The sequence below is a fragment of the Lagenorhynchus albirostris genome, chromosome 2, assembly GCF_949774975.1.
Source record: "Lagenorhynchus albirostris chromosome 2, mLagAlb1.1, whole genome shotgun sequence".
Classification (NCBI taxonomy): domain Eukaryota; kingdom Metazoa; phylum Chordata; class Mammalia; order Artiodactyla; family Delphinidae; genus Lagenorhynchus; species Lagenorhynchus albirostris.
In genome coordinates, this window is record NC_083096.1 from 153,470,973 (window position 1) to 153,484,344 (window position 13,372).

The 13,372-nt window shown below is 51.2% G+C and overlaps 2 protein-coding genes across 3 annotated transcripts in view; both read left to right on the forward strand.

The window, feature by feature from the left end:
• The window catches only part of RIMS3 (regulating synaptic membrane exocytosis 3), a 39,665-nt gene that overhangs the window by 19,817 nt on the left and 6,476 nt on the right, over positions 1-13,372 (forward strand). The window contains exons 3-8 of one of the 2 annotated variants that reach the window (XM_060140395.1): positions 509-675; positions 1,042-1,289; positions 6,592-6,733; positions 9,938-10,050; positions 12,584-12,685; positions 13,023-13,166. In XM_060140395.1, coding sequence (XP_059996378.1) covers positions 1,073-1,289; positions 6,592-6,733; positions 9,938-10,050; positions 12,584-12,685; positions 13,023-13,166 — 718 coding nt within the window. In that variant the 5' untranslated portion in view covers positions 509-675; positions 1,042-1,072. The remainder of the gene's footprint in view (positions 1-508; positions 676-1,041; positions 1,290-6,591; positions 6,734-9,937; positions 10,051-12,583; positions 12,686-13,022; positions 13,167-13,372) is intronic. The other variant, XM_060140396.1, reaches the window with a different exon arrangement.
• The window catches only part of LOC132514892 (general transcription factor IIF subunit 2-like), a 30,540-nt gene continuing 30,222 nt past the window's right edge, over positions 13,055-13,372 (forward strand). The window contains 1 exon segment of the mRNA XM_060140397.1: positions 13,055-13,162. The gene's annotated coding sequence lies outside the window, so the exon portion shown is untranslated.

A 13,372-nucleotide genomic window follows, 5' to 3' on the forward strand; every position in this document is an offset into this window, starting at 1 on the left:
GCTGGGCCCGTGAGCCATGGCCACTGAGCCTGTGCGTCCGGAGCCTGTGCTCCGCAACGGGAGAGACCACAGCAGTGAGAGGCCCGCGTACCGCAAAAAAAAAAAAATCAGTGTACAAAGATCTTTATTGCAGTGTTGTTTAAAAGACAGGAGAGAAAGGGAGAGACAGAGAGAGAGAGAGAGAGGGAGGAGAAAGTTGGACTTGATCTAAGCAGTAGCTGTATTGAAATATTTAAGTCAGTCATAGTGCCTCCACACAATGGAACATACTGGTGGCATTTAAACATTTCTACAAAGCGTTAATAACATTGGAGAGCCTTCTGATATAACATTAAATGAAAAAGAGCAGGATATAAAATTGTATTGGCAGTATGAGTTCAGTTATTTTTTGAAATGTGTGAAAAAGAGACTGGGAGGAAATCGGCTAAGATGCCTGTAGTGGCTGCCTCCCAGTAAGGGTGATTTTCCCTGCTTCTTTACACTTTTCTGTCCCACCCGCTTCAAGCAGGAGGACCCCTTCCACAGTCTGCCCAGGCTGGAGCCAGTTTTGTTCTGCCTGTTCTCATTTTTGGCTGTGAAAACAACAGTCACGCTTACTGAATATTTACTCTGTGCCTGATACCGTTCCAGGCACTTTGACCTGCGCTAATTTAATCCTTACAACAGTCCTACGAGGTAAGTGCTTTCATTTCTCATTTTGCTGAGGTGTTCACTGAAACCCCAAGATGTTCGGTCGTGAGGTCACACAGCTAGTGGGTAGAGGCCTTTGGAATTCAAGAGTGGGTCACATAACTGCACAGCCTCTGCCTTCACCGCCAAACCAGGTCACTTGTCAGGGCAGCCACATGCTAATGAGAATAGTCCCGTTCATCGAGCCAGATTCTGGGCACACCCTTTACATTGACTTGTTCATTTAATCCCCACAACCTCAGAGAGGCTGAGCGCCTTGCCCGAGGTCACACAGCTAGGAAGGGGTGGGGCGGTGGTAGAGGGGCCCAGGGTCTGACGTGGGATCCCTTTGTCTCTCCCGCTGCCCCACAGGGTTGCCTGAGGCCCTGCCGCCCCGTGGATCATGTTTAACGGGGAGCCAGTTCCAGCCTCAGCTGCGGCCTCCAGGAACGTGGTGCGGAGCTCCAGCATCAGCGGCGAAATCTGCGGACCCCAGCAGGCTGGGGACGGGACCGGGACCACCACGGCCAAGAAGCGGCGCAGCAGCCTCGGGGCCAAGATGGTGGCCATCGTGGGCCTGACCCAGTGGAGCAGGGGCACACTCCAGCTCCCCCAGGCTGGTGAGGGGTGTGGGCCCCTCACAGTGACCGGGCGCCCAGGGGCAGTTCTCGCGGGTGGGCACTCCTACCCCCACAAATCCTTATGTCACACTTAGCATGTACCAGGTGCTGCTCTGGGTCTAGTACGTGTCCTACTCACTGACTCCTTCTGTAACTCTATGTGGAAGGTACTGGAGCACAGAGAAGGGAAGTAAGATGCCCCAAACTGTACAGCTAGTAGGTGGTAGAGTCTGGATTCAAACCCCAGCATTGGGCTCCCGCCTTCGTGCTCCTAACCTTGGTACTCTGCTGCCTCTGCACAGACTTACACACTTATCAGCAGTTATTCATTAAGCAGCCATCATGTTCCTGGCACTGTGCTGAGTGACACCACAGCGTCACGGAAACATCCACGAGATTCAGTCTCACCTATAGTCTTCGAGTTTCCTAAGTACAAGTAGCTGCAGACATATGTTACAAAGCCACGAGAGAGACACACACATACAAAGACACATGCCTTGCATAATCACATAAATAGCATGCTCGACTGCTCAGGAAACCTACCCTTACGCACGTGCACACTCAGTGGCCTGTGGTCATAGAAACACATCGCATGTGTGTATGCATATACCTCACAAAGCCACATTCACACACTACCTTCACAGCTACCTCCTGATAAATACAGCAGATTTTCTCAGACACCTGGTTATAGAATCCTACTTACGCTCAGCCTGGCGGGTAACCCATCTTGTCACACACAGTCACACCTGGAGCTCACGTCACAGGGGAGCCAGCCCCCCCACCAAGACCTCCTCACTTTGTGGCATCAGCCCAGACACCAGCTGGTTTTGTTTTAAAACCTCTTCCTGCTTATTCTGCTCCGAGTAACAACTTCCTAAGAAACCTTCAAATAGGCAGCTGGATGGGGGGTGGTGAGGTGTGGGGCACTGGAGGATCCGGGGAGAATGCCCATCAAGACTCCCAGCTGGGGCTGGGGCTGGGGGACTTCTCCAGGCCTTAAAGTAGATTTTTACAAAGCCCTCCACAGGAGCATGTGGGATGGTCTTTTCCAGCAGTCAAGCTGCGATATGGTTTCTGGCTCAGAGAAATGCTAGACGGGGAGGGGGCTTGAGATTATGAGTGCCCCAGGATGAGCATGGCCCCTGTGAATATGCTTGACACTAGGGAGTCTGGAAGATGGGGATCTAGGAATCCAGGAGTTGGGCTGGGACAGGACCAACGGGGTGGCATTAAGGTTGGGGGACTAAGATTAGGAGGGCCCCCAGGAGTCTGGCCTCAGGAAACCAAGCCCTGCTGATCTCTGGCTGAATCGGCTGTTTCAGCTTCAGACCCAAAGGTCTCTTCATGCCCAAATGATTTGGAGGGACGGTCTTCCAAGGCCAGGACAGGTGCCTGAGTCACTGTGAGAATATCAGTGTTCTGCCTGGGACTCTCCACCTACCTAGGCTCCACAGTCAGCAGGCAGGGATTGGAGCAGACACCAGGATGACCTCCAGCCTTGAGGGGAAATGAACGATGATGGGGCTTCCAGATCACTTGTCTCTGCGGTATGCAAGGGCATGGCTGAATGCCTGGGGAGCCAGGGGAATTGCCCACTGCCCTTCTAACCAAAGGTCTCTCTGAATCATCCAGTTGCCAAATGTCAGAGCAGGAAGGGGCCCTGGGGATCTGGAGATCTTCTGGTCTGAGTACTCATTTTATTGATGAGGCATCTGAGCCTGGAGACTAGAAGGTACTTTTTTGGAGAAGGACTTCAAATTGGCCTTCAGAGATACACCCTGTCATTTCCTAGGTGGGCGACTTGGGCAAGTTACTTCACCTCTCTGAGACCGCTTCCTCATTTGTAGAATCAGGACAATAATACATGCCTTGCTGCGTTGTCCAGGGGATTGAATGAGATAGGATGTGTAAAGGTACCCAGCCTCTTGCCTGCACGTACTAGACGCTTGGTAAATTGTTGGTGTTATTATTACCCATGGTCACACAGTAGGACCAAAAAAAAAAGTGACTAAAAAAAAAAGTGACTTCTCTGGCCTCCACAGCTCTGCCCCTTGCTTGTAGAATACTCCTCTCCTCTTCATAATTACTTGTCCCCATTTTGTTCTCCCAGGCCTTGAGGTTGCCAGTGTCCCAGCTTAAAGCGCCATCTGGGGTCTGGCCTCAGAGGGAGGTATAGGGCCGATCACTGAGGGCATTGGCCCCGGAAACTCTGTTCTGGGATAAGATCCTAGCAGGGTGACCCTGCTGCCCCCGGTGGGATGGCTCAGTTCCCTGCAGGGCGGGGCTGTGTGCAGTGGGGAGGAACTCCTCTCCAGGACCCAGTCTCCTGGGCTGAGTCTGCCCTTCCCAGGTCCTCCATACTGCTCATTGGCTTGAGCCTCACCCATCCTATCCTATCGCTTTGTTTCAAAGCCTGTTCTATTGCGCCAGCCTCCCGTCTAGTTCCCCTGCCTTCTGCCTGCCCCTTCCATTTTATTCCTTACGTTGCCCTAGAATGGCCTTCCAAAAACTCACCCTGAAACTTTAGAGGACTAGTCCTGGCTCTAACTCCTCATGGGACCTTGGCAGAGTCACTTTCCCACTGGGCCTCAGTTTCCTCTTCTGTAAAATGGAGCTTCCTTCTAGATTTAACATTCTTTAAGTTGTGGGAGCAGAGAGGAAGGTGGGGTCAGATCTTTGGGCTCCCAGGACACAGGTGGGTTCTGGCCTGGCCTTAGGCTGGGTCTACACAGGGCCATCCTGGGCTGTCCTTGCCTTTGCCCAAATGGAGCTTCTCTTTTCAGTACCAAGGACAGTGGCTCTCCCCTCCTAGTCTCTGGGCCCTGGACCGGGGTGGGGCGAGGGCTCAGGATCATTGCAGGAGATCCCATGGGGAGTGCTGCTGGAGGCTGTGTTTTCCTCTCCCTTGTTCATGGTGGGACAGATGGGATGGTCCCTGGAGTCTTTTGGTCTCCAAGGACCACAGAATTATTGCAAGCAACTTGGTCCAGTTCTCTAGGGAGAGAGGCTACATGAAGTTACTCCCCAGATCGACAGAGTTCAGAGACTGGACAGGTATGAAACCAGTAGAGGAATTTTCTCTGAGTTTGCAAGACCTTCCTCCTCACCCAGAGACATGGAACTTAATCTCTGCTGAATCACATCTCAAAACAATGTGGAGTTGGTGGAGGGGGGTGAAGAGTAGCATATCAGTGAACTGGGAGTCAGTGGGCCTAGGGTGTAGCCCCAGCTCTATGGGTGCTTGGACTCTAGGTTCCCCATCTGGGAAATGGCACTTCAGGATTCTGTAACTTCCCTACCCAGGGGCTCACAGTAGGTTGGGCAGATCAAAGAAGGTAAATTCTCTCCCAAATGGGTCAGAGCTTTCCTAAGCTCTAGAAGACGGGGGATTGGGGTCACGAGGTGGTGAGGCTCTGACTTCAGCTCAGGGTGTATGCTGGGGGGGTTTGAGGAGAAGGAGGGTGAAGTGTGGCCCCCACAGGCCCTTCTGTCTTCTAATTGGATTAGAGAGGATGTGGCAGTTAGGAGCAAGGGACAGGGCAAGTCCACCCCACCCACAATTATTGCCCAGCCCTCTGTGTGTGGTGGGTCACACACCATTTGTAGGTTTGCATCTGTGTGTGTGATTGAGCGGATGGGTTCAGCTCCTGGTGTTATTATGGTGTGGAGGTCACATGTGTGTGGCAGGCTGTGTCATGTGTACGTATGACTAAGACTCGGTAAGACCATTTGTGGCTGTGTGACTGTTATATGAACATGCACACGACCTTGTATGTGAGATCACTGTATAAACATATGTGATTGTTGGCACTCATGTGTGTCTGCTTACGCCTGTGCGAAAGAAATATGCGTGAGCTAATAAGACTCTGTGTGTGGGGGGGCAGTGTGTGTAAGAGAGACAGACACGTTGATGGTCTCACTGATTGCTGGTTGGTAGCTGTTCCAATATCCCAGAAGCTGGGGTGGTTCCAGAGGAGACATTCCTCCTTACAGCACCCCACTCCCAGTCCCCCCATCCCGTCCTCTCAGCCTTTCCTCTCCCGATGGGGCTTCCCGAAAGATAAGTAGGGCAAAGCAGGAGGAATAAAGGCCCCCTTCTCCCAGGCTGGGGTCTCAAACATCCCCTCCCGACCCACCGTTGGGTGTTAGTGGGAGAGCGAATTTCCAAGGTAACCAGCTCCCCCTTCCCCGCTGCTTTCAGGGGCTGTGCTGCCTGCCTCACCCTGGCCTCTCCCCATCCCTGTAAGCAACTCCACCCTTAATTTGCCTGGGCCTCTAACCAGTGACAGCAAAAGGCTCCTTTGGTATAGTCCCTATCTGAGCGTCACTTCCCTCCCCGTCAGGCTCCTCAGGCAGCCAAGCTTCAGGAGGGGAAGTCCCTGAAAACCCACAACCTGTCTTCTGTCCGCCCCCCCCCCCCCCGCCAGGCAGAGAGAGTGTCTAAAGGGACCACACTGCAATGCTGAGGAGGTTGCCATGGAAACCCAGGCAGGATGGTGCCGCTGCTAGGAGAGGCAAAGTGCCCTATGTTCCATGCAAGGCTGAAGAGGGGACCTAGGGGTAGAGGGCCCCCCGAACAGGAGCTACAGGGGTGAGCTGTCACCACACAGCTTCTGAGGTTCTTCTGCAGACCTCTCCCTCAGAGCCAAAATCAGTTCAGGTCAGCCTAGGAGTTTCTCTCTCAGTCTTATTTTTCTAGTGGCTTCTCCACCTCTCCACACACATCCCCCTCCACGTTCAGACCCACCTTGAGAATGGGTGTTAGTTTGCCAGGGTCAGGATTCACATGGGTTGGTTTGTCTTTTATAGGGCCTGTGAAGGTATCACAGAGGTGGGTTGTGATGTCTGGGAGTGACAGGCTTCAGGAGAGTACCTGGAAGAGGAAAAGCAAATCTGGAAATTCCAGAGAAGGCAAACTTTCCAGAAGAAGAAACTTAACCCTTTGGGGCAAGGGCTGAAATTGAGTGGCAAGGTGTGGGTCAGGGGAGCCTGGCAGGAAGGAGACCGAGGGTGGAGGGCTGCAGGGCTGAGTGCTGCCTGCTGACTCCCCACCCGTAGCCCCACCATCTCCACTCTGCCTCCAGCCATCCTTCTAGTCTGCTTTGTCTGCGTCACTGCCCTGAGCAGGGCCAGGGGTCAGGCTGCAGACCGGCTCTAGAGGTCATCGCAGCAGTGGCCCTGCCTCCAGTCAGGGCCCTGCCTATCCTGCCCCCTCCCAAGAGGATGACTTTAGCAGTGATCTCGGAGAAGCCTCCTCAGTGATCTGACCTGTTCCTTCTCTGTGCTTCTGGGGGTGTCACAGAGGGGGCCACGAAGAAACTGCGCAGCAACATCCGGCGGAGCACGGAGACGGGTGTTGCCGTGGAGATGCGGAGTCGGGTCCCTCGCCAGGGCAGCCGGGAGTCCACGGACGGGAGCACCAACAGCAATAGCTCCGATGGCACGTGCGTTCAGCCCACCCCCACTGTGTACCCACCCTCCACCGGGGTCCTCTGGTCACAGGCACAGGGCTGGAAAATCTGCTTGGGTTTCCAGCCCAGTTATCTGAGTTTCTCTGTATCCCCGCCTCCCTCTGTCCCCCTCCCCTGGACACCCGCTGTCTGGGCCCCCGTCTTCCTATTGCTCTGGGCCTCTGTCTCCCATCAGAATACCCCAGTGGCCCAGGAACAGTTCATCCCATCGGTATGTTTCATGCCTCCCACCTCCCAAGACCTCCATACCATCCTGCTCCAGAGGAAAGGGTTGGAAAAGAAAATGGGATCCTAAAATCTTTTAAATCTGAAACAGTTGTTACAGCTCAGCTGACTGGAGTTCTCACAGGTGGACTTGCTTGGAGCTTAGGGCAGGAGTTTGGACTAGATCACTTTTTCAAACTGGATGATGACTTACAGGCAGGAAGTAAAATCTGTTGAGTGGGTCAAAACCAGCATTAGAAAAGGAAATAGGAAATTCAAATGTATCCCATGGAGGAAGGAAAAATTACCTTGTGAACTTTTCAACAGATAGATAGATGGATAGATGCACGTAGGTCTATGACGTTAAGTGTATTTCTTACATATGCATATGTGTTGCAGTCGAAAATTGGGAAGTCTCTGGGTTAGATATCCCCTTGGATCTCTTCTAAATCTATGAAATGATGGTTATATGATTAAGATTTTCTGAATCAGCTTCATCAAGGCCCAATGATTTCAGGATTCTGTGGCTCTATTATTTAAATTCTATGATCACGTGTCTTGCTACTGTGCCTGCTCCTATGAATGTGAGTAGCTGCTAGGATTTACCATATGCAGAATGGCACTTCAGATCAGTGCCTCTTACCCTGGGGTCTACCAGCCACTATCAGGCCAAAACCAGTGTCTCATTTAATACAACAACCCTGAGGGATGTTGGTACTACCATTATTTCCATTTTACAAGTGGAGAAACTGAGGCACAGGAAGAGGGTATGGTACCTTTCCAAGGTCACAGCTATTAAATGGTGGTGGAGTTAGGATTTGAATTAAGGACATTTGACCCTAAAACTTTTTTCACAATCTCCACGCTCTCTATACTAAGCTCCTGAAATTCTGTGACCTCAAGAGTCTACGTTTCTTTTTGTTATAGTTGTTATCCTTTCTCTTTCTCTTTTTTTAATTGAAGTATAGCTGATTTACAATATTATGTTAGTTTCAGATGTACAGGAAAGTGATTCGGTTATACGTATATATGTGCGTATATATATATTCTTTTGATTCTTTTCTATTAGAGTTTATTACAGGATATTGAATGTAGTTCCCTGTGCTATACAGTAGGTCCTTGTTGTTTATTTTTTAATATAGTAATATGTATCTATTAATCCCATATTCCCAATTTATCCCTCCTTTCCTCTCCTTTGGTAACCATAAGTTTGTTTTCTGTGTCTGTGAGTCTGTTTCTGTTTTGTAAATAAGTTTATTTGTACTATTTTTTAGATTACACATATAAGTAATATGATATCATATTTGTCTTTCTCTGTCTGACTTACTTCACTTAGTATGATAATCTCCATGTCCATCCATGTTGTGCTGCAAATGGCATTATTTCATTCTTTTTTATGGCTGAGTAATATTCCATCATATTCATTCATATATATATATTATGTTACATCTATATATATATGATATATATATATCACATCTTCTTTATCCATTCATCTGTTGATAGACACTTAGTTTGCTTCCATATCTTGGCTATTCATTTAACCTTTTCAGATCCCATTATCCTAAAAATGTGATATTAGGCTATTGCAGACTGTGGCCAATAAAAATGGATGGGCCTTGAAGCCCCTTCCTGGGGTATGAAGGCTGAGCCTGATAGAGGAGAGACACATGTCCTTTCCAATAAGTGTATGTAGCCTGTCTCCCCTTCCTGCCTGTCTCTGGCCAAGGGGAACTCAGGCCAAATGGTCCAACAGGGGATTGGTTCTGGGACAACATTTTCTCTCTCTAGGCAGGAGCCTGAGCTATTCTAGGAGATCTTAGAACTTTCTTTGGTCCATTGTAGCCTCTGGGCAGTTCTGGGCCAGCCCTCCCTCACCTGTCCTTTCTCTGCTGGCCTCCCCAGAACATAGGCTTGAGGACATGCAAAAGTAGCACATTTCCCGTGATGATCACACCAACAGCCGCAGTAACTACCGCTGATTGTTTCCTGTTTGTCTGGAACTGCTCCTGCACCATCTGCCCGAATCCTCACCATCACCCTGTATGAGTTGGGTTTCATCTCTGTTTTTGTTTGTTTTTTTTTTTTTTGGCGGTACGTGGGCCTCTCACTGTTGTGGCTTCTCCCGTTGCGGAGCGCAGGCTCAGCGGCCATGGCTCACAGGCCCATCCGCTCTGCGGCATATGGGATCTTCCCGGACCGGGGCACGAACCCGTGTCCACTGCATCGGCAGGCGGACTCTCAACCACTGCGCCACCAGGGAAGCCCCCTCATCTCTGTTTTGTAGGCAAGGCAAGCCTCTTACCATTTGGAGCCTCTGTTGTCTCATCTGTAAAACTGGATAATAGCTCCTGCCACCCACAGTGGTGGTAAGGGTTAAATGATACAGTGGAGCATTTAGTGTGCTGTTGGCATCTGGCCAAATTTCAATCACTGTCAGTTTTTTCTGTTACTATTTCCAGGCTCCCCACAGCCATGGGCCACCCACCATCGCTTGTCATTAATCTCAAACCTGTAATTGTGTTATTTTGGTCTCAGTTGCTGTTTGGGATACCACCTCACATTGTTGACTTGGATTTCAAACTTATAGTCAACTAAAACTCAGTTCTTAGAACTTGTTCCAGGCATTGAAATTTCTGGCCTTTGTCTCTGGTTCTTGGCATTAACACCCCCTGGTGAGGACGCAAGTGTCCAGCAAGCCCTGCTTTTTCAGGGTTGCCTTAGAAATTCTGGCGCTTGAGGATTAAATACCATGGTTATGTATGTTTATTAGTCTCTTTTCTCAAGTGGCATCAGAGTATTTTTCTTTAATGTGCAGAGATGAACAGTTCTGTTTGACCCCAGCCATAGCAGTACACTCACACGTTGTAGAGGGGAGGTTGAGGCACAGAGGGAGTGCCCAGTGCCCCAGGGGCAGAACCACTGCCTCCCGCCATCCAGATGCCCTCAAGCATCTCATGCCTCCTTCTCCAGGTTCATATTCCCCACCACCCGGCTTGGAGGTGAAAGCCAGTTCAGCGATTTCCTGGATGGTCTGGGACCAGCCCAGATTGTTGGGCGACAGACGCTGGCAACGCCACCAATGGGTGAGTCTTCTCAAGGGCAGGGTGAGTGGGGCAACGGCAGCCACGCAGCAGGAAGGGTGAGCCCAGCGGGGGCCCCGCGTGATGCGATGCAAGCAGCAGAAAGGAGTCCTCGCTCAGGCTTTTGTGCCAGTGAGGAGGAGTCAGTATGCACACTCCTCAATCCCTCCCGCAGCAGAGAGGAAAGGGTTCCAGCCTTTCTCCGCCAGCCGCCCTGCAGCAGCTTTTCCAGTACATTCCCTCCCTCGCATCACCACATACTCACCCACTCTCTCACCGCCTACTGTGTGCCCAGCTGTGCTAAGTGCCAGGCATAAAATGGTGAACAAAAATCATCATGGCATTAACATCCATGGAGTCTGCTCCATCACTGATTATCTGTGGGACCTTGGCCAAGTCACATCCCTTCTTTGAGCCTCAGTTTCCTCATCTGTAAGATGGGAATAATAATGCCTGCCATAGTTCTGCGATCTAAAGACAATGTATTGAGTCCCTATTTGATGCTTCGCATGAAATATTTCATTTACACTTTAGGAACCGTGTCTGATTTGACTTGTTACTTCTAACAGTGCCTGGCACCTAGAAGACTTTTAGTAATTTTCTCATCCTTCTTCTCTGCAGCTAGGAAGTACTCCCTACAGTCTATTCTTGGTCCTTTTAGCTGCAGTTCTGGCTCCCTCCCTCTCTCTCTCCCTTAGATCCTGGCTGTGTTGGCTTCAAGCAGCAACTCCCAGGCTAGCTTCCCCAGAGATGCCTCCTCACCTCCACCCTTCCTTCCCCATCAGTCTGACCTCAGCCCTCACATAGACAGTGTCTAACCTTTGACCTCACAGCAAATGAGGAAGTTGAGTGCAGACAGTGCCCTGCTGTGAACCATGCAGTGGAGCTGGCATTCCAAGCCAGGACTCCTCTCACTGTACTGCCCTGTCTTCCTCTAAACTGCTCACACAGGAGCCTTTGTCTGCTGGAAGAGGGGTCCACAGGGACCCTCAGAGGGTGAATGTCAGCTCCCACTGGGCTCTTGGGTGGTATTTGGCTAATCCCCAGCCCTTGCTTTCAGACTTTTTTTTTTTAATTAATTAATTTATTTATTTTTGGCTGGGTCTTCGTTGCTGTGAAGGGGCTTTCTTCATTGTGGTGCGCAGGCTCCTCGTTGTGGTGGCTTCTCTTGTTGCAGAGCACAGGCTCTAGGCACACGGGCTTCAGTAGTTGCAGCATGCAGGCTCAGTAGTTGTGTCTCATGGGCTCTAGAGCGCAGGCTCCGTAGTTGTGGCACACGGGCTTAGTTGCTCCACGGCATGTGGGATCTTCCCGGACCACGGCTCAAACCCGTGTCCCCTGCACTGGCAGGCGGATTCTTAACCACTGCGCCACCAGGGAAGTCCGCTTTCAGGCTTTCAAGGGCTTGGATAGTCTGCTTTGGGCCAAGGGCTGGGAGGCAGTGAGAGGAACCAGCCGCTTCCACAAGGCTAATACGCCATCACAGCCTAGAACACTTGTGTGTGGTGCCCCCTGGTGTCCTAAACTGGGAAGGACAGGTTTGCCTTGGCTCACCTTGTTAGGGATGTTACAGTGAGAACTGGAGATTAATTCCTGAGACCTACCCCTCCCTATTCCCCATGGGGAGGTCAGGAATAGCTAGAGGGAGAGGGATGAATTCCAGGATGTCTCCTGAAAGTCATAAATCCCCATCTTCCAAAGTGTGCAAATACAAACAGTTGCTGTTGCATGACGGCTCAGAGAATCTAAAACGGGTGGCTAAACCCAAAGTCTGGCCCATTTTAGTTTTTCTGCATCAGGCTTATGATTCTGCACCCCTTTGAAGGACGTCCCACGTGACTAGTGCAGAATTGCAAATTCTGCTAACCTGTGTCAAACAAAGCCAAGAGTTCTAGAAGTCAGACGACTGATATGACTCCACACACAGAACTTGCCCCAGCTGGATAATCCATTTTGTGGGGCACAGAGAGGAGTTCTCACTCTGTGCTCCCGGGACATCTGCTGCCTTCCCCCCATCCTTTATCAAGGGTACGAGCAGGCCCTCATTTCCAGGACGTGCCTCATGTCCTGGGCAGGCTTGTATCTCAGCGTCTCTCCAAACTGATATCCTTTAAATATTTGTTTGATGTATATTGAGGGGAGTGGCTGATGACCACTGTGCAGAAGGTGAAGAAGAGCTACTGAGCCCACAGCCTCCCCTCTGTCTTCCTGACACAGGAAGCTCTGTCCCCAAACTTGCTATTCTGCTCGGTGAAGCAGAACACCCCTCCACCGCCCATGACCAGGCTTACATTTGTTGTTCCCCAAACAGGCCCCTTGAGGGTCATGCCCCCATCCCACCGTAAGGGCCCTGTCAAAGCATTTCTCAGCTGCTTTAACGTGGTCTCCCGAGAGCAGCTCCGGCGCGTACAGTTTTGTCCATCTTGTGCCCTTTCCAGCGCTGGAACATCCTCTGCAGACTGGCATGCTGCATGGTGGCTGGCCGGCCTGCCCCTTGGTCTGGCTCTGCCTGAACTGTCCCTCTTCTCCCTTGCAGGGGATGTGCACGTTGCCATCATGGACCGGAGCAGCCAGCTGGAGGTGGAAGTGATTGAGGCTCGGGGCCTGACCCCCAAACCAGGCTCCAAATCGCTCCCAGGTGAAGCAGATCAGCTGGGAGAGGGATTTTGGAAACGAGGTCCTGCCAGGGAGGGATGTACAGCTGAGTTCTGGGTCTAGAGAGTCCCAGCTCCCCACTGGCCTAACCAGTATTCTCAACACTGGAGTCACGGATTGCCTGGAAGGCCAGTGAGTGGGGGGAGGGGGAGGGGAGGATGGAAGAGTCGGTGTTGAGCCCATCTCTCCACCTGCTGTCTGCTGGTCAGCTCAGCCAGCTCACCCTGCTCCCCTCCAGGATCACATGGAGGTTAGGGGATGGGCAGGCCACAGCAGTCTCCCCTGGACACCTCCCCATCCTGCTCTCTTCCATCCCTCAGCCACCTATATCAAGGTTTACCTACTTGAGAACGGGGCCTGCTTGGCCAAGAAGAAGACAAAGGTGGCCAAGAAGACCTGTGATCCCCTGTACCAGCAGGCTCTGCTCTTTGACGAGGGGCCCCAGGGCAAGGTGCTGCAGGTGAGTGTCATGGGGCCAGTGGGGCGGGGCAACTCTCAAAGACTGTAATTTAAAATTTGTCTTATTTATGATTTATCTTGTGCCAGACGCATTAAATATGCTTTACCCATTTTTTGTTACAACCTGGTGAAGGTGTTTTTCTCCCTGTCGATTCATAAGGACACCAAGTTTCGAGGAAATAACTCGGTTGCCCCCAGGTTGCACAGCTGG